Here is a 25,624-nt window from a genome sequence, read left to right on the forward strand (position 1 = left end):
CCCAATTCTCTTCAGTCATACGATACAAACACAGCCGCTTTCATAGGAAATCTCATTTGGAGAAAAAGACTATTTTCCTCCAGCTTTTTAGCCAAAACACAGCTGTCGGTTGATTGTGTTTCAGACGGCAGAGTTCACTGCCAAGCAAGCTGGTGAAATGGCTGCAGATGTAATTTTCTCAAGATTTTCTTTACTGCACTCACCAACAGAGTGGGGCGGGGCAGTTGCGACTCTCCTGAATTACAACATGGCCGTCTCTGTTTGGGAAGGCTGCCTGGTTCACAGCATAAAGCTCCACTGGTCGTGTTTATGTCTGATAGATCCCTCTTCTTTAAGCTCTGTGTGCACCTGCTCGTTCGCCTTCACAAGGTCCCACTCTGCCGTTGACACCTTCCGCAGAACGTGCTCACCATCTCAATCGGGAAAATGACCTCCACCTTCAAATGTCACCGGTCGGGCTTGGTTGGTATGTCGGTATATGTTGCCAGTTGGCTACTGCGGTGCTGTAAAGCCGGCATGCACCACACCTGTGTGACGTACAGAGAGATGCAGGTGTTACGGCTGGTGGAATGAGCTGCTCAGAGGTGTGCGTACCTGTTGTCTTTTAGCAGCCTCAGTCGTCTTTCTACGTTTTATGGAAATGCCAAGTCTCCATTTGACCACGATAGCGTTTTCCTGATTCATTGTTATTTCTTCAAGAATGTGATCTGCTGTGATTGTGCCTACCAGCTTCATGTGTGCATAAATTTCAAATAACTGTTCAGATGCCTTTTGGCTCTCGGTTTTGGATATTATACTGTTTGGACTGGATTTACAATAAACGCATTTATGTTTTTAATTAGATGTGTCACAGCATATCACAGTTGGGGCAAAGCTTTAGTAGAATATGTGGGCCCTCTGGCTGTCTGGCTGCCATTTTCAGATGAAGTAATAAATCAGTGGTAAACAGAGCAAGATGAAGAACGCCATTCTGGCTCAATGAAAAAGGGGCGAATGTTCCAAAATGAGATTAAAAATACTGGATAAACAGTGATACCAGTGAAATGGGTCATTTAGGCTGAGGGAAAAACCAAATTGCACAAAGTAAGCTAATCCTTAATAACTTTGGCTACCAGGGCTACCTTCATCATGTGTTCAATGACCAACACTTGTGCTGTAGTAACCTTACTAAAACACCCTACGGGTCATTTTCAGGGAGGCGTCGGAATGAAATAGAGATATTGGTAATATCATACCCTTCTCTGTAAAGGGCACGACAGATTGTGACGATGTTCAGATGTATCACGCATGCTGATAGACGAAGCAAGCTTTCGGTATTCAAACACCAGGCTAATTTACATGCAGGCTGATTAAAATGCAGTGCTGCAGGACGCTGTGAGATTTGATGCTGGCATTTGTCAGTGCTCCCGTTAGCACTGCTGTGAGTACACTGTAGCCTAGCCTTCTGGGGACCGCCACTGTCTTCAGATAAAAGCTAAAGAAAAAAAGGATCATCCAGTCAATACTGCTGAGGTGTCCTGGGGATGAGGATTTCTGTGGCTGCCTGTTCGGCTGCGTTCTGTGAACGAGGAACGTGTTATGTCCCCCGGTAATGAGTTCATGCAGGGATACTTGTAGATACGCGACTCAGATTTTTTTCAGACACATTTTTTTTGTTTCCACCCTGTGACGTTCTGTGTTTCCCGCCAGCCATTCAATAGGCTCCCATTAGGACATACGAACTGAGAAATGAGTCAGGGACATTTGAAGCATAGAAGCTTAGAAATCTAGACTGGAGAGCGCAGTTGATACAGCCAGACATTCGATTCGTATGAGGCCTCCGTGCACAGACTCCGTATTAGCGTGATGGCAACATGCCTTCACTTTCAATCCCGAGTATCGACAATCTGATCTGAAACCCTCTCGAAAACTTCCTTTCGAAAAAATAGCTGTAATAACGAACGGTGGGCCAGCCGCTCCGTTTCCCGGAAACGTATCCCTGCGTTCATTTCTCCCGCTGGATCCCTGATAAAGCGCTGCTCCACTGTGTTATTGAATATGAAATGCACTGCGGGGTGGGCTGATGGGCCTTCGGGAGGCCCGCTGAAATGGAGTTATGTGACAGAGGGCCCCGGAGTTGCCGTCCGGGGCCTACCTGAGCGGCTGCTCAAAGCTACTTAGCCTCCGATGGACGGCATGAATATTACAGTTTGGGTTATAAATAGAAGGGCTGGATCCAGGCTGCCTAACAACTCGGAGAGAGTATACATCATCCTGAAAGGCCCGTTGGCCACTGCAACGTTCATTTGTTCGTCTGGATTATTTATTTATCTGCCGTCATTTATGCGAGTTTGTAATTACTGCTAAATGTCACACAGCAAAGAATTATGGGTAAGAACTCTCAGGCATAAATTTTATTTGAGTTTGATGCTTTTTTCTCCACTTTGATGCTCTTTGTTTTGCTACAAATGTACAATTAATAAATTGGCAATTACAGTAAACTAACAAACAAATCATTTGTCCCTGCAAAATGGTGTACTTCTAGCGTACTGTACATAAGGATAACTGCTAATCAAAGTGGAATGCGTTTCAGGCTGTGGGAGATCTAATTATTACAGAAAAGATTTGATATGGAAAACGTACACGGATGTATTCAGAATGACAGAACTGAGAGCTCTGCAAAAATGCAAAGGCCAATGAAAATCCATGCCTTCTTTTTGCTGTTAAGGTTTCGTTACCTAAATAAAATTGTGCACTTTTCCTTATAAAAAGATTGCTGTAATACTATTGAGCAATGTATTATAGTCTGTTCTTGTGTGTGTATAAACATACCTATATCAGGAGAGGAAACACTGTTGGAAGTAGTATATATATATATATATATATGTTTGATATTTATATTTAGCATTTAACTTTAAAATATGTTTTATGGAACATGGCAGATATAGAGATCACGTAAACTATGCGGTAGGTACGGGAACAGAAATGGTTGTGAACAGAAGACGGAAATTAAATTCTGCACATCTGCACATTCCTCCCCGATTTTCATTAACACATGCATTGAAAACACTTCCAGACACCAAAATTTGTTGTCAAGACAGCTAGGAACCCAGAGTGATAGGTGAGGCAGCAGGCAGATACACGCTCCTGAATCTGGGCCTGTGACTGGGCAGACTACTTCTTTCTTTCAGTATAGATGCCGTCCACTTTTTTTGGTCCCTATGATAGAACAGAGCTGTGTTCCAAAGACATGCAGGTTAGTCTACTTTGGGGGGGCATTCACAGGACATTGCTGCAAAAGAGCATGCATGCTCAGTCAACCTAGCCTGTATAAATAAAAGCTAATGAATAAATAAATGTGTTGAGTATTCTTGCTTTTGGCTCACACAGATGTAATAGTTTATTGGTTGCTGAGTAGCATGCATGTAAATGTTTCTTAATTTTCTTAATGCACTCTATTGTACTTGGTCAGGCTACTATTACAATTCAGTAGACCTGGGGTGGCAGAGAAAATTGTGTCTTATGCATTTCTGTATTAGTTGCAGATACAGTATTCTTCAAAGATTACTCTTTGAGAAAGTGGACTGGCTTGATGTTCCCTTTGGGATGACCGGACCGCTCACTGTCTCTCGCCAGAGCGGAAATGCATCCATCAGGCTGACAATACCCAATCCCGGTTTCCCCGCACAACGGCTTTTGATTATGAGAGCTACAGTAATAAAGGGTCGGATGAAGAGGCTATTTGTTTTCAGCGGGTGCTAATGACTTCGAAATCACCTCCTTCCTTGCTACTGCATGACTCATTGTCTGCTGCTGTGATGTCAGAGACAAAAAAACAAAGCTGGACTTTACGCGAGCCCTGATCGAAGCACGAAGCGCTGTCTCATCTGCAGTGAGCGCTGTCATGTGAGGTAGAGCTGCAGGCACATTTGCGATTTTTGGAGAATGGATACGCCGTTGAGGGAGATTTCGCCCGCAGGAGTGTTGGGGTCGTAAGTTAGGCCGTTTCCCCGGTGCGGTGTCTTTCGCCCAACCTTTATTTCAAATCTGGAACGGTGGCACCTTAGCCACTGTGTTGGGAACTGTTAGACCTGATTCTCAGAGGCCTGCTGTTTGGCTGCTTGGCTCTCACCCTGACTGGGGATATATCAAGGAGCTGGATATTACTGCACCAGATGGATGATGGCCATTTTTTCAAATGCATTTTTTCCCTGCCTTGGAATCATTCAGAACACGGTGGCTGTCTTTGTGATGGAGGAAAGTGTGCTACAGGGAATGGCTACACTGCAGAGATAGCCCAGGTGTGTGGATTAATAAACACACACCTACAAACACACACACACACACAGATTTGTGATGAATAAACACACACACAATTTAATATACTCATACACACACACAGACATGTGAATGAACAGTCACATACATACACACACATACACACACATGAATTAATACTCACACATTCATCATCGGAGATCACTTGAGTCGAGCATAGCGTCTTTCATAGGGTTGTCTAATTGTGGGTCTTCAGGTGGTGGTAGAATGCGATCTGGGACACACATATTTTTCTGCAGTGTGAGCAGGGGTTAATGATGGTGGTGTTGGTTGGAGGTTGGGCCTTTGTGGTGATCACACTCTCCTTTCTCAGCTGCCACTTGTCCTCTGGGGCTTGGCGGAGATCCTGTTCATGCAGAGCAGCTCCTTTTCGAACAGATTTCCTCCAGGCATGTCTGCTGAGTGCAGAGTCTTCCCAGTTGTTGGATGGGATGTTGAATTTCTTCAGATTTACTTTGCCCACAGGGGCTCGCTGACCTTGGAAGGTACTTGTCCCAGTACTTTGCCTATAGTCAGCGGGAGGGAGATGCCCCTGTAGTTTCCACAAACTGCCTTGTCTTCTTTTTTTATCATAGTTATGATCAGAGCATTGCTGAACTCTGAGAGCAGTTCTTCCCTCTCCCAGATCTTCAGAAGCAAGGCATGAATGTGATGCAGTACCTCTGATCTGCCTCCCTTTCGGATTTCTGCTGCGATCCTGTCTGGTCCTGCAGCCTTGTTGTTTCTTCGGCTCCCGATGGCATCTCTTACTTTGGTCACACTGGGAGGTATCCCCATTCATTCTCTCAGTGGTCTCTGGGGTAATTGGTTTATGACCTCGAGATCAACGGTGCTGCTTCGATTGAGGAGCTCTGGGCAATGTTTGAAATGCTCTCTATCTGTTGGTGATTGCCTGGTCTTTCAGCGACTCCTGGCCACACTTCGAACACAGGGGGTTTTGGCCCCGGTAGGTTGGACTATGCACTGCCTTGGTGGCACCCTGACAGCCTCTGGATTTCCAGGATAATGGACATATTTGAGTGGAGAAGGCGATGATCTTTCCAGCAGTCCTCTGCATCAATCATGGCCCTTGTGACATTCACGTCACAATGATCCGTGGCTCGAATAATAACATAATAACATACCATGAGATGCCACTGTTAGGTCTGGGGTGAAAGCAAGGATGCCTTCAGTGTATTTTTATGGTGGAAGAGAGTGTTAGTGATGGTGAGATCATATTCAGCACATTTTATGCAAATGACTCCATTGGAGTTGATCTTGCCAATACTGTCCTTTCCTATGATGTCTCTCCAAAGATTGTGGTCTTGACCGACCCTGGCATTTAGGGCTCCTAGGAGAGTTATCTTCTGGGTGATGTTCAGTAATATTTTGTGTAAACTGGTGTAGAAGGTCTCCTGATCCTCCTCCTGTGAGTCCATATTGAGTCCACACGTATACACACAAAACACCCACGGTCACACACACATATGGTTTAATACCCATGCACACACACACACACACACACACAATTCATTAGCCTGTAAAACATAGCCATTGATTGCAATTAAATGTATAACAAAATATTACGGCTCTTTTACTAACATATGGTATTGAAGGGCACATAAACATGGCAGATTCCTGGAAGGAGTTGTCAGGGTGGCGTATACACTTAGCTCAGAAGTTTCTCTGCTTCGCTCCATTTTTAAACTGTGACTCAACTGTTGACTGAACTCTCAGACTCTAACTCGCTTGTGCAAAATATTACTTTCAACATTTTCTTCTCCTCTTTCACATTCTCACCAGCGTGAAGGTCACACTCTGAGTTTTGTGTGTAAGAGAAGTAGCGTTTGCTAACGGCTGTCACCGTCTGAATGGGAGTTAGTCATTGATCAACTCCGTCCATGCTTTGGGCCCAGAACGCATGACTATCACATCTCTGGGCTATAGGTCTGGAAATGCACCAAAGAAATTAATTAGTGACTTTTTATTCCGGAGATGCATTCGAGAACCATCATATGATGTCTGACTCATTTGTCAGCAATTCATTTGGACCTCATTCATTTTGGCTTTGGAATGGGGTTAGAATTCTGACATTCAAAATTTTTACAGCTGGTCATAAATTGGCATCAGTAAAGATGATGAATACATTATTATTTGAAATGCCCTTTCTCCAAGGATGTCATGTGGGGATTGAATGTCTGGTTTTGATTGTACCTTGCTTTACAAGTTCATCTGAAATGAGTCTGTGCCTGAAAAGCCTGGATTCTGTATTGAGCCAATGGCTGTGCGCCTCCAGAAAGCTCCTCTAGATTTGGGGTCTATTGGGACCCAACTGTCCCCAAACAGATGGTGGTCTAATCCAAACAGAGAAGTCTCTCTCAGCTAACACACTCCCTACCACTCAAGAGTCATGTTTTGGTACGGATAGCATGTTCCAAAGTTCAAACATACTGTGCACACCTACATGAAATCCCACCATCAACTAAAAGCACTTATGACACTGAAAAGTAAATACTGTCTTAGCTTATGGGTCAGCCATTTTTTTTCTGTACCTGCTAATGCATATTTATCGACCCTTTTAATGACACTGCCTGCCCAGAACCTGCTTACTTGCAAACCTTAACTTCTCAAGCATAGAAAACAGGAAAAAGGTTGTTTGCGCCTGCCCGCAGTTCTGATACAGCCGCTTATATGGTAGATTGATTGATGGATGAACTCTGCCACCTTTTGTCAGCCATTTGCGAAAGCAACGCACTTAAATGTGAATGCAGATAGGCTCTGCTGAGTGTCTGCTGGAGTGTAAACTTAAACACGTGTGTGGCGTGTAATGTGTGCTGATGAATGGCACTTTGCATTGCATAACCTGTAGGAAGCCTAGTCCGAGGGGGCGTTCGGAAACAAAGTGGCTTTGCCCCCTCTGCTAACAAGAACAGCCCATCAAGGCCGAAGCACGTGCAGCGTTGTCAAGACGATGCCGCCTTTGCTGGCCGGCTCAATCCGGTTCCAGTCCTGCCGGACGGCTGTTTCCACATTAGCACCACACGCGTTTTACGTCTGACTGAACAACCCATTTATTCCGCCCAATATAAGGTTTGCTGTCCCATGTGCACGCTCCATTTGGGAATGTTCCCATTTGCTGTGGCGAGGCACTCTAAGCAATCATAAGTCACTGTCACAGGAAGCTTAACGTGTGCCCTGGCTTGGATCTACTCTCTCTGTGGAGGACACGCAAACCTTCACTGGTGTATGCCCTGTAGTCACCACGCATACATTGCTTGAACATATGCCATCTATCATTTCCTGTAATATTAGTCAGATTCACTGAGCCGGGTTAGGCTGGGCTGGATACCTTACAATAAACTGCACCCCCATTGGCTGACTGGGCATAGAATCATGTGACAGGAAACGGTGACTGTGTTATTGGAATCTGTACACATGCACCTGCTAAAAATAGATAGTGAGTAAATGTAGTGAGTAGTCTAAGCGCAGCATGGTGAGGGAGTGAGGCAGGGATTTGGGGGGGGGGGGGGGGGGGGGGGGACTGGGGTAGGATTTGAGATTTGAATGGACTCCTACCATTAGTCACCCTAATCTAGAGGTGTAGAATTTCACACTTACTTCTGAAAGGGAGAGGTCCATATCAGCCTGAACGGAAAGCTATCTGACAGGTCCCTGTCATCCCCGGGGGCGTGGCCCGCAATGTGCCATATCCTATGAATCACCCAGAGCCTTCCTTCAAGATGGCAGCTTGTGAATGTCTGGAAAGGTCCAGAAGGCACCTCCTTGAGAACACTGTTTCGTAACCATCTTTGGCCTTGGTGAGAACTTTTTCCCCGCAGATCAGATCAGAGCTGAGATCACAAAGACCCTTCTCGTCTTGGTTGGGGGTGGGGGGGGTTATGTAACATTCATTATGCTGGCCCAGAAACTTAAACAGGTTTTTTTTCGGCCTTGCCTTACTGGCTTGAGGGGACTAGCGCCTGCCTCTCCGTGTGAAATATGATTGGTTGGTGCTGTCTCGGGCTTGCCTCATGTAACAGTACAGCGGAATTAATGATGGCAAACAGACAGCCTGAGACTCTGGAGGGAAATGCGCATTTCATCTTCATTTCAAGTGCTAATGGCTTCCATGCACTGCTGCTGTGATCCGTCTCAGAGATGTGAGATGATGACAAGGCCATTGTCCCTGAATATATGATGACCTGGGGTGTCGGATAGTAGGTGCCATGCTCATGAGGTACGTTTCGATTCTGTATGGGGGAAAAATAAGACTGACAGAGCCGAACCTTTCATCGGTTGATTTCATCACTGAGAAAATACAACTCAAGTTGAACAAGCCTCTGAAATGTCCTTTTGGACCGTTTTATCCTATAAAGAATAATGTTTTTTTCTTTAATAGTGACCAGCATGAGAGTGTTGGGGACCTGCCTATTTAACAGAGCTCAGTACTGCCAGTCACATGAACTCTCTTGCATTTCAAACTGTCATTTGGCTATTGGGAGAGGGGGAGTTGTTGGGGTTGGGGGGGGGGGGGGGGGTGCGAGCAAACGTTTGGTCAGTGCCTGAGAGATTTCAATACTCCAGACACCTTCGAAGAACCAATTAGCAGCCTAGACATGACACGTCGCCAGTGCTCCAGCTGCAGATTAATTTGCACTCCATTTGAAGGCAATCGATGCATACTTCACTCCCTAATGAACAAGCAAACAGGAGCTTAGCCTGGGGTGTTTACCAGACCAGAGGACCCTACTTCTAAAAACAAGGTTTATATATTGGTGCTCGCAATGCAGTGAAACGTTTTTATTTTTTTTCCCTGACGCTTTTGATCTCAGACAGTTTTACTGTGCGGTGCAGTATGTGTGTTGAGGATGACATGCTGACACAATTCCTTTGGGAAAAAGATAATCTCTCTTTTCCTAACAGTCCTTCTTCTGGGAAATACATTTGAAGGCATTAGTAATGCTGTAATTATATAGCCACTCTGACAATACATGCATATTATTGGTGAGGAGGTATTCAACCACCCTTCTCCCTCTCTTTGTGCATTTAACTTGTTCTGGCTGTCTGTTGGGGTGAGGGTGAGCCAGTGTGCTGGATTCATGGCAGAAGAGGCTGTAGGGTCAAGTACACTGTAGGCAACGGTTGCTCCATTTAAAAAGGTTGTGATTGAATAGATAAAGCTGCTTGTAGCCCTGGAGATATTCGCTCTCTGTGCAATGTCTGGTGCACCCGGCTGTGGGGGCGGAGTCACCTCGGTGTGACACCCTTGTGAGGCTCAGGTGACCTCAGCACAGACAGAGCAGCTCATTCTTAAACTCCAGTGTACTACAAACTGCAGCCTGACATTCATCTGTATCACAGCATAGTGTCATTTTCAAAGGACGTGCTGTTTTAACACATTTTACTGGATTGGAAATTTTATTTTGGTATTGATTTCCCCATTTTGCTATCTCTTTCTCTCACTCTTTTTATCTCTTTGTTGTTCTCCTGCTCTCTATTTTTCCATCTCATTCTTTTCATTGTTTTGTTTAGCACTTAGGTTGGCTTCCAAAATGTGGTCTGACCCCTGAGGAAAAATCCCCACCCCCCCAGGGTGGAGAGTGTATTGATTGACAAGTGGCATTTAGTTAAAAATAGGCCCCAGTGGCAAGTCTAAGCATTAAGCATGAGTCAGAGAGCATAAATTTTTCATTGCACAGAGTAGGACTACGTGATTTTGCTGGTGTGTGGGCGTGTGTGTATGTGTCTGTGTCTGTGTGCGAGATGAAACAAAACAACGGAATCCTGAAGCCCTGTTTTTTTTCTGCACCTGTGACTGAGAAGCGCAGCCAATAGGAGATGGTTTCCTCCTTTCGCTGTTGCCGAGGGAAACCAGTACAGGAAGTAGGCACTACACTGCTGGCTATGCTTTTAGGAATCTCTGCTGTGGTCATCCTTCACCAAGTACAACAGCTCCCTCACACACAGGGAAAGACAGAATCAGTCACTGCTGTGGACCTCACATTTCCATGTATTTCCACATTTAAGAAATGACACATGACAGTTTTGTATGAGGATTTGAACTCGGCACAACAAGCATCTCTGCAGATATCTGCACCTTTGAAAAAGGCTGCAATATGCTTGCATTGGTACAAAGGAAGTTCGGTTTGTGGGTTGATGCACAAATGCGCAATTACATTTTTATAATGCATTCATTCCTGTTCGCTCTTTCCGTGAGATGTAGAGATGGAATTTCATAAAGTGGTCCACTGGCATATATAATGGGTATTTTCTGAGTGTGAGATTTCTACAAAAAGGAAATTAAAATGCATTCTCCTACTCAGTGTATAATTAAATGGCATTGTTTTGATGATATTTCTGCTGGGTCCATGCACTTGATAATGCAAATCATGCGATCACACTTCTGAAAAGAATGCCTGACTTGTTAGTGGACATTTGCCCATTACTGTATATAAAAAGTCAACTGTTTGAAAAGCATTAAAAGATCACCAATTACCAGTATAACAGAAAACCGAGTACAGACACAGCTGCTTTGCATCTAAGGCTTTGAGCAAGGGGAAATCTGTCATACAAGGTTACAAAGGCAACTCATAAAACTAAACTACAACAGAGAGCAGGAAAGGTCAATTGCAGATGACATATTCACCTACACTGTCATTATCACCCCAGCGATATGAGATGACCTTCAGAATACAGAGCTTTTAAAAAACAATGTTGGGAATTAATTCAGTGCGTTTTCGTCCGATAGGGTAAATAGGGTCCTTGTTTGAGTCATAAGTTCTGTAATGAACACTTAACATTTTACTGTTATGAACACTTAACATTTTACTCTTTAGAACACTTGGGGCAATTTGCTTTCCAAGAACAATGGAAATTTTATTGTTTATCAAAAAAACTATCAAAAACTCATACAAAATAAAAATGCCCGTACTCCATCAAGCAAGAGATTATAAGTTATTTATCTTTATTTTCAAGGCAGACATGTTTAGGCTCATGCTATCTTCGGTGCCATTTTGCTCTCCAAAAATGTCTGGGGGCTTAAAAATACATTGTCTGATTACCGATTGCCAGTGCATACCTGGTATTGATATCAACTCCTGTTTTGAAGGAAGCTTAAATAAGTTTTTTTTTTTTTTTTAAAGCCAAACAAATGTAATTCAATCGATCAAGATAAATAAGTGTAATGCGTTTCCTTAACAGCAACACGCCTCCTCCAGGAATCCGTACCAGCATCAATTCTGATCTTAATTATGCCCTTCATCATTTGTTCCAATGCAACCGCGCTACGGACTGCAGAGCGGCACATTTCTATGTTCTGACCAATCTGGCCGTGGGACGTGTGTGGACTTTAAAGGGGGAGGCTGGACCGCATTTTGTTTCCTAGGCTGCATTTGAACTCGCAAAGGAGCTAGTTTGATATCCCCGAGGAAGGCTTGCGTTGTGGGGACCAGAGGGCTCGTCCTCAGGGTCACCGAGCGCGAGCCGCGGTTGCAGCAGAGATCCGGTCCGGAGAGGAGGCGGAGGCAGAGGATAAGCGCGGCTTTTTCTGCGGGCGTGGCGAAGTTTCAGCGGTCTCCCGTGGCTCTCGGGAGAGGTCCTCAACGCGCTGACGGCGCGTTCCGGTGCTGTAGGGCCGCGTGCTTCTCCTCCTGCAGAGAAGGAGAGCTTCTCCGCATAATTGATGCGACTGCTGCGGTCGTCTTTGGAGAGGGAGTCAGAACCGTAGGCACGGAGAGGACCACACCTCACAGCTTCATTCAGTATGAATGCGCAGCGTCCATTTGACTTCATTAGCTTTCTTCTTGGGTCATATAATCTTGTTGAATGTAGTGAATGTAAAGGATTCAGGTTGATATAATTATACAATCTGGTTCATTTATCACAGTATTTTTCTAGTGGAACCTTCAAAACAGATGACATAAAGGATTTATTTGTCTGTGATAAGGAGGCAACCACACAAACATAATCTAGTTGGGTGCAGGGGGCACCACAATATTTACATTGTAACGATATCCTGTAGTTAGAAGCACTTGGTTACCACAGGATTAGACCCCCTCACTGTAATATGCAAAATGGTCTCTGAACAGGCAAACCCAGGGAAGGTGTTTGAATGAGCCAAATCACTTTTGTTAAGGGTCTGTCCTTGGTCTTACCATATCCATCCTAACAGTATCTATTAAATTTACCATTTAGCCAATTGGCATTTACGTTTAGCCAGGGCAAAAAAAAGTGCATTAAGCACAGTAATCAAATGACACGACAGGTAAAGATAAATATAGCTGCAATGAAGTCACTGGTGCGGTTCATGCCTCAAGTCCAGGCAACGGTGACACAGTGATGCCGAGGACACGCCTCCAAATGAGGCCACACCTACAAACAAAGACAAGCCTTCCGAATGAGGACACTTCTCTTAATGAGCGCGTGCCTCGGAGTGAGGCCACACCTCCTCATGAGGATACACCTCTGGATGAGACCACGCCTCCTAATGAGGACACGCCTCCAAATGAGGCCATCGATGCAGATGAGGCTGTGCTGGTGTGCTGCAGATGGGCTCCATAGAAACACACTCGCGCTCTAATGCGTTCAGAGCCAGTGCAGCCCTGAAAGCCTGGGCTTCCAACTCCCAGAGAGCCTGCGGTCTAAAAATAAGAGCTGGGGGTGAAACTGGGGCGTGAAAGCCGTCCTCTTACCTCTTACTTACCCGGAAAAACCGCACTGGGGAAACGTTTTACTGTCTTTCAGTTCTTTTAAACTTCCAGTCCTTTACTGTCATTCACATTCCTTTAAAAATTTTTTTGATTCAGAAATGAAGAAAATTATAAAGAAAACACAAATACACAATTATACAAATTACAGAATTTCTTTACATATATAAGCTATTCTGTATTTAAGGGATAACATTTTTGATTTAATTGTGGTTACCATGTACGTACTTTGAAACCAGACCAACAAAACTGTGTGAAAGTGCAGAGGGGGAGAGGGGGAATTGAAGTTTCTATTGTGCATTTAAATGGAGGGGACAGGCCTGGAAAAGACAGCATTTCTGAAGATTGTATCATGGTTTGGGGGACAAAACACTGCCTTTCCCTTCAAGACCTTAGCCATTCTGCTACACTTGGAAAGGAGCCTAATTGGAATGTTCTGTAGAAAGATGGAGGGGTAGCATGTGTGTCTGTGTGTGTGTGTGTGTGTGTGTGTGTGTGTATGTGTATGCGCGCCTGTCTCAGTGATGAGTAAGGGGAGGAGAGGAATGCAGAGGGACTGGTTCATGGTCAGGTTCACGCTGTTGTGTGTGAGAAGAATCTAAACCAGGCCCACTACGCAAAATGGCCACACTCTGTCTCTTTTGACTCCAGCAAGTCTCTGTCACTGTCGGCGTCAATGTTTTCTTTGCACTCCGCCTTATTTCAAACGTCAGACATACTCAGATAACGCCTACGAGGAGTATTGGGACGCAGCTGCGATCTCACCCCTAAACGAAACTAATGAACCTGGCGTATCCATGGTAACCCCATGCCTCACCCTCTGTAACCCTCTCAAGTTGAAAGGGTCCATGAATTTGGCAGCCAATCAGGAGAGGTCACATCAGACCAGACTCCAAAGCTCCACAGGGGGGGAGGTCTCACACGCCACCCTTCAGAGGGGGGCACGGCCGATTTCTTTCGTCCCCGCGACCCCTTGGGAGACCCCTCGGCCACACGCGAGCTCGGCCTCTGAAAGGTGTCGAACACCGACGCCGCGGCGTTCCGCTCCAGCCGCCTCTCGGGAGCGCGCTGATGAGATTCCCAGTCAGGCGGAATCTAATTTACGGGGCGCGCGGAACGCAGCGACCCCGGCGCGGTTTGTCGAGCTGCCGGGCGCGCACGGCTTCATCACCCTGAGTGGCAGAGGCCTGACAGACGCGGCCCTACGGTTCGGTTAATTGGGTCATTTGGCTGATTTGGCTCTCGTCGTGGAAGTGCGGATACGGACGGCGGACAGCGGATCAGCTGGGATGGCGTGACCGAGACACGTCTAAAGCGGTGCGATGCTCAATTAGTCTGTGCGTGTGAGGACCCAGAGGCGAATAAGGGCTAACAGAATACAGAGAGCATATATTTGTATCTGTGTGTGTCTGTGTGTGTGTGTGAGAGTGTTTAGATGTATGTGTGTGTGAATCAGTCCTTTATTTTGTATGTGTGTGTGTCTATATGTGTGTGTGTGTATGTCAACCAGTCCTCTATTTGTATGTGTGTGTGTGTCTGTGTGTGTGTGTTTGTGTGTGTGTGTAAACCAGTCCTTTATTTGTGTGTGTGTGTATGTGTGTGTGTGTTTATATATATATATGTGTGTGTGTGTGCGTGCGTGTGTGTTTATTTGTGTGTGTGTTTGTGTGTGTGGTGTGTGAACCAGTCCTGAAAATTCTTCATATCAATTTATTAATGCCTTCATCTACCAATGTACAAACCTCAGGCAATTCCAATTTATGCCTCCTTTTTTCCAGAACATTAGAGGGAAAAAAGCTAAAGGTTCATTCATGAAGGCCACATGAGGGAAGGCGACAGCCTCTGCTTTTCTCCGGCTCAGATGAGTGTGTAACTGGTGCAGTGGTCGAGCCTGGTCTCCATGGGACTGGCAGAATGCAGGAGGCGAGGGGGACATCGGCTGCTTTTGTGGCCGCAATAAATCATCCCAGATTAGGGACGCCAAGGTAGCCTTGGTTCCAGACATGTTATTGTTTTCTTACTTTGGGTACGACAAACAAAAATGTACCTTGTGACGTGGGCTGTTTCGTGACCCTGTCTGCTTGCATGAGGATGGAGCAGGTTTTGAAAGAGCCTGTGCAGCCTTAGTATCCTCTTTAAAAAAACAACTGTTTAAACATGCTCCTCTTTCATTCATTGGACTATTCTCAGATTACTCATTTTAAGCATGTCCAATGTTCAGCTTCAATGAAGATGAAGTGCGCGCCAGGGGGCTTTGAGGAATGGTATTCCTTACGGTTTGGAAAGCTAATAGTTTGGTTAAGTAAACTGTGACATAAATATTATGTCTCTCGTCATCAGAATTTACCATGGGCATGGGAGAGACAAAGAGCAACAATAAGTTTTTGTAATCCTGAATTTCTGAATCCTAAATCCTACAAATTTGTCCAGTTAGTCAGCCATGTTTATAGGCTGTTGGTCTTCATCATTTGGTTCCAAGTGAGGATCTGCATATTCAAACTGCATGGCAAGATTTTGTGAGCATTTCAGGTGTCTATTGCATTATTGCATCACCATAGTTTCTTTGAACAGGGAGGGTGCAGCTGTCCCCATCAATCAAGGTAAGACGTTTACTGGCAAAGCATCTTTCCCAGGGGGAAGGGGATTATGGTAGGCTATTCCATCAACAAGAAACTAATTGCTGCCACACATTTAGGAATGCTGACAAATATAATAATAACAGCTAAAGTGGGTCAAAAAGATTTCCATTTATGTCTTTAATGAGTTCTACCTAACTCTCCAGTCATGAGTTCATAGTTTCAGCCCACTCTTCACAAACAAGGAAAATCAAGATCGATTGAACCATTATGCTTTTCAGACCGTAGAGCTGCTATGCTTTCAGAACTCATTGATCTTGTCCTTGAATTTGGTGTAAGCAAAGCAAAATTCTTTTATAACCCAAAACTCAAGAGTTGTAGAAATGCAGAGAGATGAAACAAGCATCTCCCTAGGGATTTAATTAGGAACAGAATCCATTTTAATCCAATGAGTTGCATTAAGCTACAGTTGCTGAAACAGAAGAACAGTCAAGGCTGCGCAGTAGAAGTGAGAATGATAGAATGTTGTCTCTTTCTCTTGCTCATATTCTCACGTTGTGGGTTTTACCACTCAGAGCGTCTGTAACTCTGCAGCCTTAACGCTGAAGAGCAAGCGTCTCCCTGCTGCGCCATGCCCAGGATGCACACTGTGGCCATGCGCACGATAGCCTTCTCGCGGCGCCCATCGCTCCTTCACTATCGTTTGCTTTTCCTGAATTAATCAGAGGACCCTGGAGACGAGAATCGCTTCCGCAGCCTCTATTCTGCAAGACGGCGCTGGATCCGAGCAGCCATCCTGCAGCGCCTGAATTATTCAGCACAACATATTGAAGCCCAACAGCAGGGAACACCATGTCAGATGGCTTTCGTCTGCTGGAAAGTCGATGGGATGTGATTGGGGAGCAAGCAATGTAAAAATAACCGTCAGCGGGGAGGTCAGAGTTGCGTGGTTTTTAAAAAGACGATAACAGCTCTTAATTAACGAGGAGAGAGACATCCGGAAGATTCTCTCTCAGCTGCAGAAGGGCTTTTCGCCATAATACAGACCTAATTGATCAAAAATAATAATTTAGAGTAATTACGCCTTCCCCCGTGGGTGGGAGGGGGTGGGGGCTTGTGAATATTCATGCTTTGGACTTTTGATGCCAGTTCCTCCTAGGGTCCATATCCATTTTGTGGAAAACACAATGACTTACTGCCCTTGTTTTGTTTTTTCTCCATTTAGACAGGACTTCAGTTTCACTGCTCCTATTAAATTGTATTTGGTGACAGCAACCACTGCTCATTATATCCAGGGTGAAAAAATTGCACTGCCTTATGGACACACACACGCACGCACACACACACACACGCATTCCCCCACCTCAGATATCTGGTAAGACAGGAGGAAACAGTGTAGGTGAAACTGCACGTAAATATTCCAGGAGCATTAAACAGAAATGTCAGAGGGATCCCATTACCCTCTCATAGTAAAACAGAATATGAGTCTCCTGCAACTGAAAGGCTTTTGATGCCGTCGGACCCCATCGCTCGTAGACCCATTTCAGCCAGGAAACAAGTCATTGATTGCCGTTTTCTGTATCTGGTGTCTGCTGTCGCTCAGAGCATATATTCTGCACAGTAGCGTTTGTGAAAACACTCTGCAGCGCACGCTGCTCTGCAGACTGAGGGAAGACTGCATGCAGGGTTATTGCAGGGCTTGTCTATGTTTGTCTGTGAAATCGCATACTATGTGCGACATGCTATACTGTACGTTTTTAGCATGTCTGAAACAATAGCATGCATGAAATATTATGCAAAAAATACCAGGATGTCATACTACATTCAATGAAATATTGTAGCATGCAAACTGCACACTACATTGGGATGGGTATCCCACAGTGCATTGCGATAGTTCATGACCCAAGCAACCAGACATCAACCAATAATGGCACATGGCGGTGTCGTGTGAAATATTGCACACCTGTCTCACACCATCATCGACGTACAAAGTGTTGAAAGGAAGTGGAGCTTTTCTATTATGACGTAGCATGTCCAAAAAGCCATTGTACTTTTTACTCACATGCTAAATGCACTGAATGATAGTAGTACGTAGTATGCGATGCAGCCCTTGTCTTTATTGCTGACAGTCGTCTCAGCCCCTCTCTGTCCACTCGTTGGCAGAGCGCACGCATGCAGACTCTTGTCAATGGTTTCTTAAAGCACAAGGTTCATTTCACTGGGATAATTGCCCTTACGTTCTGCTCTGTTATGCGATTTCTGCAGCCTTTCCATGGGGGAGCAATTTCATTTCTCATCAAAACAGACAATAAAATTCTCGTGGCTTTAATTTTACTTCTGTGCCACGGAGACAACTCGGGGCCGGTGGCAATCTCTTCGGCGGGTCATCGGACCCCTGGCGGCCCGCAGGGCCACCTAACGGCACTTTGCTCTGACTGACACAGCGGATTGCGATTGGTATCGATTCCTGTCTGGAGCTTTCGAGAGCGGCGTGTCTTCGTGTTATATCTACACACGCTGGAGCGGACTGCGGTGTCCCTCAGAATGACATACGATCCGTGCCAAAACACGCTGTCGGCACCGCGGGCTCCGCGTCAGCGCGTCCGTGTTAACACGCCGATAATTACGGCGCGCGTTATCGCCGCGACAACAGCGATGTCCAACGTCAGCAATGTCCAACAAATGCTGCATTGGTGTGGACAGCCGCGCGTTGCAGTAGTCAGGGAATTTGACTTGGAGCTCACAGGGCTGAATACCGGCAGAGCACTGCGCCATCCCCTTGAGCAATAAATCCGCTGCCGTTCGCCTACGTGGAGGTTTTGGAAAACGCTTCACGTCTAGCGCGTAGCGTCGAGTTAACAAACACAGCCATCATCAGACCGGGAGAAGCAGGCTGCAGTGACTGAAGTCGAGGCAAATAAGGTTACGTTGCCGAGTCTGGCGCGTTAAACCGGTAACGAAGTTAAACGACTAATTCCCGTACCTGCTTGAATAATTACCCCGCACTTATTCGTGGTCAAATGGGGGGATTTATCTGAGCTGCCGAATCCGTCTTCAGTTTGTCTCGTTCAGCCGTGAGAGGAGGCCGTTTGTCTCCTGTATCAGATTAGAGGGGAGAGAGGCACTTGGCTGGGAGTGCGAGTGAGTGATCGTCGGCCTTGCTCCCGTCGGCGGAGCGGGACGGAGATCTCACCGCGCGACGAGGGAGAGCTCCTCTCCTCTCGCGCCTCCTCTGATGGCCTAATGGGCTGTGGCTTCTCCTGGGGTTGTGAATGACAGACATTTACATATATTTACATAGCTGTACATGCTATTGTTTATTTCCCCTTTCCGCTGCTTTTGCGGGTGATGAAGATGCCTGCCAGTTTGCGCCTCAGTCCCTCGTTATCAACAGTACAGCGCAGTGTTAAGACACCCAGGCGTTCATTTCGACCGGAAATGGGTAATGTTACTCAAAAACTACACGAGTATAAGTATTGTTACTTTAACAAAAACATTTTTAAGTAAAAGTTTTCCCTCTAAAAAGTAACTTGAGTGAGAGAGAAAAAATAGCTGCTCATTGAAATGTGTGGCTTACTTATTCCACTTGTAGGCCTATTTCGTATATTTTGCCCTGTTCTCCAGCTACTCACTGAAATTTTTCTTCCCGATTTAGCAAGCAGTCCTTAGATCTCTGCTGCAAGGTACTGATAGATAGGTAGCTGCAATATATAACAGCTTATGTGAGGTTGGCTAGTGATGTTGTTGTTGTATGTATAGCATTATCCAAACTAGCATTTTTGTCTTAATCTGACTACAGTTGATACAACAGAATCTCAATACAGTAAGCATTAGTTTTTGCTTTTTTCTTACTAATAGCATGCTAACATTTGTTGGTGACTCGCAAGCTAAATTTGCCAAAACTGATGTTAGTATATCGTCCGCAGGTAATGTTTGCTAACTAGCCTGCAGCATACATGCCTGTGATCAATATATAATGCCCCTCACAGTCAGTTTTCATTAGTCTAGCAAGCTAAATGAACATTTGCTCAGAAAAGACGGTTCCAAACAGATTAGCTGGCACTTACCGATGTGTGTTTCCTCAAACGACCTGACAGTAGTGCCAGTGAACAGAACTTCGAAACTAGGCTATATTGGACAGGGTGCCTACTATGTGTAGGATTGTTGGATAGAGGTAGTGATTCCGCCTTAATTATTATTATAAAACAGGCCTGTCTGGCATCGCTATACATGACCCTGTGCATGTTGGGATGTTATTTGTTGAATTAATGGTTGAGCCGTCTGTGTGGTAGCCTTTGATTTGCATATGCTGGGGTTTCCTGTGTATACATGCTTTATGCATTAAGTGCATCATGCAAGAACTCCCATGGCAGACATTCTGTGACAGTCTCCATGGCTGGATTTGAAATCCCATATGCAGAGGTGGAAAGTCCAGGGGTCAGACAGTAAAAGTCCTACCATGTGTTTTTTCCACCCATGAACTCAGCCAGCTGATTTCACTAAGTAGTTGTATGTCCTGGCCAAACAGTTGTGCTAATTAGCAAATGCAGGCGATTGGAACAAAATACTGGGGAGGACTTCTACTTTCTGAACCCAGATTTCCCACTATTGCCCCTGTGTCTCCAGATTAGTCTCCCGATTACCAGTGCCCCCACTGTCCCCTCTACCCAAGGTGTGACATTAGCCTACATCAGGCCACGGCTGTTTGACCTAACATCTGTGACTGTGTATGAACTGTGGAACCAAACGAGGCTACATAATCCTTACAGGCTTGAATCCCATGTGTGGCAGACTACTGTTGCAACGTTGACCCAAAGTAATTCAGTTGAACTGCTACAGTAAAGCCGGTTGTAGTTGTAGATAAAGTGTAAAATACGGGCTGTGTAAGGTGTCCCAGATAAGGGCAGATGCCAAGTAAATGAATAAACAACCGTACTAATGTACTAATGGACCAGGGGAATACCGCTTACCAGGAGGGATTACCACACGAATGAACCCTAATCGCTCTCTAATGGAGTTCAGATCAAAGCGCATTCCCATTCTCAGCTTTTATTGTGAGGTAATGAATAAATGAGCACTGCACATATTATAGTAGGATCAAACAGGCTCTGTGACAGCACAGCGTCATAAGTACAATAGACAGTAAACGACTGTATTACAAAAGAGATGCTGAGCTTGTCTCCTTATTTAATAGCATTGCAAGAGACTATTCTGCCTATACTGGTCTTTCAGAACACTGCAGGTGAAAAGGGGTGATTTAATGGGAAGGAAATAAATGGCTCTTTTAATATTAACGTGCTACCTATTCTTTCCTGGTAGGCCATTCTGCAGTACTCTACATCTGAAGTCTGGACATACTGGTAGTCGCATACATCCTCTGGAATGTACAGGAAGCAGAGTTCATTACTGGGTTTAAGGAAGGTTTGCAAAAAGGGGTCTCACCATCAGTCAGTGTGCAGACTTCCTCTTAAATGGGGAAAAAGCACATCCTGTACTTCCTTCAAATACAATGAAAATGTCCCGTCTTCTGATTGCTACAACAACATGGTTTGACAAAGTGCAGAGTTGCAAAATGTACCTACATTGCAACCATCCCCACCCAAGTAACATACTTTGAGCTAGATCACACATGTGCATGATTATACCACATGAACAGTATCTGTCATATTGTCACGAGAAAAGGCATACATTGATATGACTCCAGATTAATTTTATGAAATAGAGGAAATGCTTAACTTTATTCAGAACCAGTGGCTGATGGATGAAGTTCCAGAGCTAGGACTCTCAGAACATGAGTTTTCTAAACATTGTTTTTTACAGACTGCCTGTCTGGCTTTCATGTCCTGATGAATATCAAGCACCCACAAAATGCTGAACTGATTTGTGGATCTTGTCCATCAATCACATCTTGGCCAGTTACAGCTGTGACTTTCTTTTTTCACACAGTAAGCAGTGTTAAAGTACAAAGTGTTTTAGGTAAAGCCGTTTCCATTGGAAGTATAAGAATTCCCGCTAGAAAAAAAAACAGTAGAACGGAAATGCGCATTTACTTGAAATGTTTCATATTCTTTTATCTGTGTATACAATATAATATTGAATGTGTGTATATGTATAGGTAGTGTGTGCATTATTACTCAGAGTAAACCCACACTCATTAGCTCAGTTCTGTGCATTTTACCCCGCAGCTCTGAAATGTGCATACAGCAGTAATGCTTAAGGCCTTACAATATCCAACTCCCCACCCCTCCCCACTCCTCCCCACACTCCCCCCTCCCATCTCCTTGACACAACAGTGGGAGGAAGGGGCTTTATGACACAATTTCTCTGAACGCTGTGTCATAAAAGTGAGCGAGCCAAAATATTTGTCTGCAGTTTGTGATCGATTCGTTTAATCCTTTTTCACCAACAAGCTGCACTTGTATCAATACATTTCTACAGCCCAATCATCCATTAAGGCTTAAAGCTCTGAGCTCAGACCAGGAATTTAGAGGGAAAACCTTCTGCAAAACACTTCGGATGTCAATATGTCTGGAGCTAGTTATGTATCATACAGCTTGGATATTTTACCCCTAAATTGTATGTTCCAGTTTTCATAAGACACACTGGACCATTCTGTGCGGAAGAGGAAACTCATTAGGTATCAGTCCTCTTCACTGCCTGAGTGACTTGTCAGACTTAATGAGAATATTCCAGAAGGCTTCTTTCCTGTAGCAGGGGGAAAAGTAGATTGCTGTCTTCACAAATTGTCAGCTTAATATGCTGTAAACAGAGAACCAAGAACTAGATCAAATTGATCAAAAACTAACCTTCACCAACCATTTCAGTAGTCATAGTTCATGGCCTATAGCTTGAGGGAGAATCTGTGTATAACCTTTCCCCCCCTTCCCCTCCTAAAAAAAAACAAGACCACTGTATTGAGGTCACTTCTGACATGCAGGGGATTAATATGTACATCGTAGGAAGGCTCAAATCTCACTGTGAAGGCCCTTTCTGCAGTTACAGCGAGAGATTGAAATCAACATCGCCAGTCTGTTCTGCGGTCGGACATCTGTTGTCTGTGTACGTAGGTGTGGCTATCTGCCAGTTCTCATTTCGGTGCATCTGACTGAGTTTCCGTCTCACCACCCCCCCCCCATCCCCCCCCCCTGCCCCGGGCCCCCGCGAGCAACAGCCTGGTGCTGGTTTTCTTCCTCCCGCTGGTGCTTAGCAACAGGTGTCGCGCGGCCTACTCAGGGCTTGTTCTGCTCCGACGTCTAGCAGTCCGCTGAGTGCCTCCTTAACAGTAGGCCGCGCTAGCGCTCTCCAGCAGGAGCCCTCCTGCCACCTCCTGCCACGCCGTCCCAGAGGTGTTTGTTTTTTCCGTCCGGAATTCCCTGATCCTCATCTGCTCTCGGTGAATCATCGGGTCTGCGCCGCAGAGCGGTCTCTCGCCGATGGGCTATAGGTGAATTCTCTTGTCGTGCTGGCAAACAACAGCACAGCAGTTATTGGAATAAAGATCTGTTGTTGTTTTTTTTTAGAAACCATTTGGGGTAGGTTGTCTCAGTGCCGCTTTGATCTCTGCCAGAGAGCTAGCTCACGCCGAGCGTGCGTGGAATGAGTCCGCTTCCTGAGGGGCTGCTGTGACAATAATGGAGGGGTTGCTGTGACCTTTGACCTTTCCGGTTCCAGCGTGAGCCGGCTACCGGGGGCGGAACCAGCTGGCAAGGCCTGCTGGGCCGGTTGATACCTGGAGTGGGTCCAGCACACCCCTCTTCCCTGCCCTGTCACACTGCTCTTTTAATAATGCCCAAGACCGCCCACACAAACGTCTTCAGATCCTTTCCAGGTTCTTAAAAAAAAGTTCAGCGAGACTGCTATTCGTTGCCTATTGAGGGCAATTAAAAAATCCTTTGAGAAAAACAAGCACAGATGTTTTGTGTTATTTATAAGGTCATATGAGAACAGAAACTAGAAAAACTTGAAATTGTGTTCCTCTTCAAAACGTACCATTATGAATTTATAATCTGAATTATAATGCATTCTCCTAAATGAACTCTACCCTGTTTATTTTATTATTGATTTCCTGCTTTCTCTCTCTATTCTAGCTGTTTCCATTATGAGGCACAGTGCTTCAGCCTTTGGATTTGCTGTAAGTATTTCTTCAGTTACTGTTTAATTAAACAGTGATAAAATTACAAATTAACTCAGGAGGACTAATTGGCAGTTGAGGCAGTTGGTGATATTGTCTTTATGGAGAGAGCAATCCTGATCACTGTGTGAGAGTAGCATCCCTACTGATAGCCATTTTACTGCCCCACAATATAATTAGACTCTCCTAATAAAAGCTTGATTACCATGCTAGTGGTTACAGGGATGTATTTAAAAAGTGATTGTAATTATTTAGAAAGTCACCTGTTTGATGTCTTTTTCTGCCGGTTTGCCTTCCAGTTTGATGCCACCTTGGACGTGCTGTCCTCCATCATCGTACTATGGCGCTATAGCAACGCGGCCGCCGTGCACTCCGCCCACCGGGAGTACATGTAAGTGCGGCCTCCGCCCCCTTCACTGCGACACACCCCTGTGTGCCGCATTTTAAACAGATAATGACATCAACAAATACATTATAGGAAAGCCTATGAAGCTAATGGTAGCTGTGCCTTTTATCAGCTCTTTTATCTTTGTGAGAGAGCCGGAGCAGAGCACAGGTGTGAACGGGTACATTTGAGAGGGCACAGGTGTACACATGAATGCCTTTGAGAGGGCACAGAGGTGTGCACGGGTACATTTGAGAGGGCACAGGTATGCCTTTGAGAGAGCACAGTTGTGTACAGGTACCTTTGAAAGGGCACAAGGGTGTGCATGGGTACATTTGAGAGGGCACAGGTGTGCATGAGTATGCCTTTGAGAGGGCACAGGTATGCACAGGTATGCCTTTGAGAGGGCACAGGTGACAGACTGGTGGACGGGGAGCACAGGAATGAAGCACTGATCTCATCTCTCCCCAACTTTCCTGTGCTGCTTGCCTCTACGGAGCCTCCTGGGACAGCCTGGTGTGAAGTGCATCACCGTGGAGACGGGCTACAGCACGCCGCTGACTGAGCTTTCAGACTGAGCAGAGCAACCTTACCTCTGCTTTCATCCCAAGTGTCTGTCTTCGCTCTGTGTGCCTCTACCCTCTCTGTGCTTCTGTCAGTCTGACTCCATTTATAATGCGAAGGTCTGAATGCGGACTCTGCTGCTGCGTAGTCGGGTAAAGAGCTCTACCCATTCAGCTTCAGTGAATGCGCAGCGGCACAAATAGATCATTTATCAAATGTATGCCCTGTAAGTGGCCCTTGATAACAACTCCTGCTTTGCAGATACATTTAGTAGAAGCAGTCAAAGGAACTGTTTGCCACTTTTCATACGCAGCACTGCACACCCCGCATTCTTTTCAAAAAAGACAATGCAGAAAACAGTGGGCTTAGCAAATCCCGCGTTTACCACATTTCCAGCATTGAGCAGCAGGTTTCGGTCCACCTGGATTACAACGAGCAGCCTCTCGGGCAAAAAAGCTCTCCAGCTACTCCGCACCGCTGCTCTGGCCATTCATCAACGTTCCGTGACTGTGGAGTGAGGGCCAGCGCTGGCTAGCGGACTCCGAAAGTCTTAATCAGGGCACGGAGGGGAACCGAAACAGCGAAGCACCGCAGCTGCGTGTGTGTATTTACAGCCCCGCGGAAGGTAACTATTCTCCTCCCAGCCCACTTTCATACTTCCCCAGGGTGGGGCCTTAAATTGCCCTGAATATTGATCAGCGAGGCCGCTCCCTGCTTTAAGGACAGTAACGAACGGTAATAGCTAATTCTGTATAAAGCGCCGCAGCAACAACTTATAAACGTACGTAAAGGGACGGGGATGCGTGTTCCATTAAAAAAAAAAAAGTTGACTGGTGTCATTACAGCAATAATTTAATAACCATAATTGCTTGCCAATAATTTGGCTCATTATTGCCAGCCTGTTTTTGAAGCCGCCGCTCGTCGCTCTCGGTTCATCAGACAGTAGACACGCAGTTTCGCAGGTAGG

The 25,624-nt window shown here is 45.4% G+C and overlaps 1 protein-coding gene across 1 annotated transcript in view; it reads left to right on the forward strand.

Annotated features, from left to right (window-relative positions):
* The window catches only part of LOC118222129 (transmembrane protein 163-like), a 52,555-nt gene that overhangs the window by 8,454 nt on the left and 18,477 nt on the right, over positions 1–25,624 (forward strand). Inside the window, exons 3-4 of the mRNA XM_035407465.1 lie at positions 23,665–23,708; positions 24,008–24,099. Of these exons, the coding sequence (XP_035263356.1) occupies positions 23,665–23,708; positions 24,008–24,099 (136 nt within the window). The remainder of the gene's footprint in view (positions 1–23,664; positions 23,709–24,007; positions 24,100–25,624) is intronic.

Source organism: Anguilla anguilla, chromosome 3 (genome assembly GCF_013347855.1).
Source record: "Anguilla anguilla isolate fAngAng1 chromosome 3, fAngAng1.pri, whole genome shotgun sequence".
Classification (NCBI taxonomy): domain Eukaryota; kingdom Metazoa; phylum Chordata; class Actinopteri; order Anguilliformes; family Anguillidae; genus Anguilla; species Anguilla anguilla.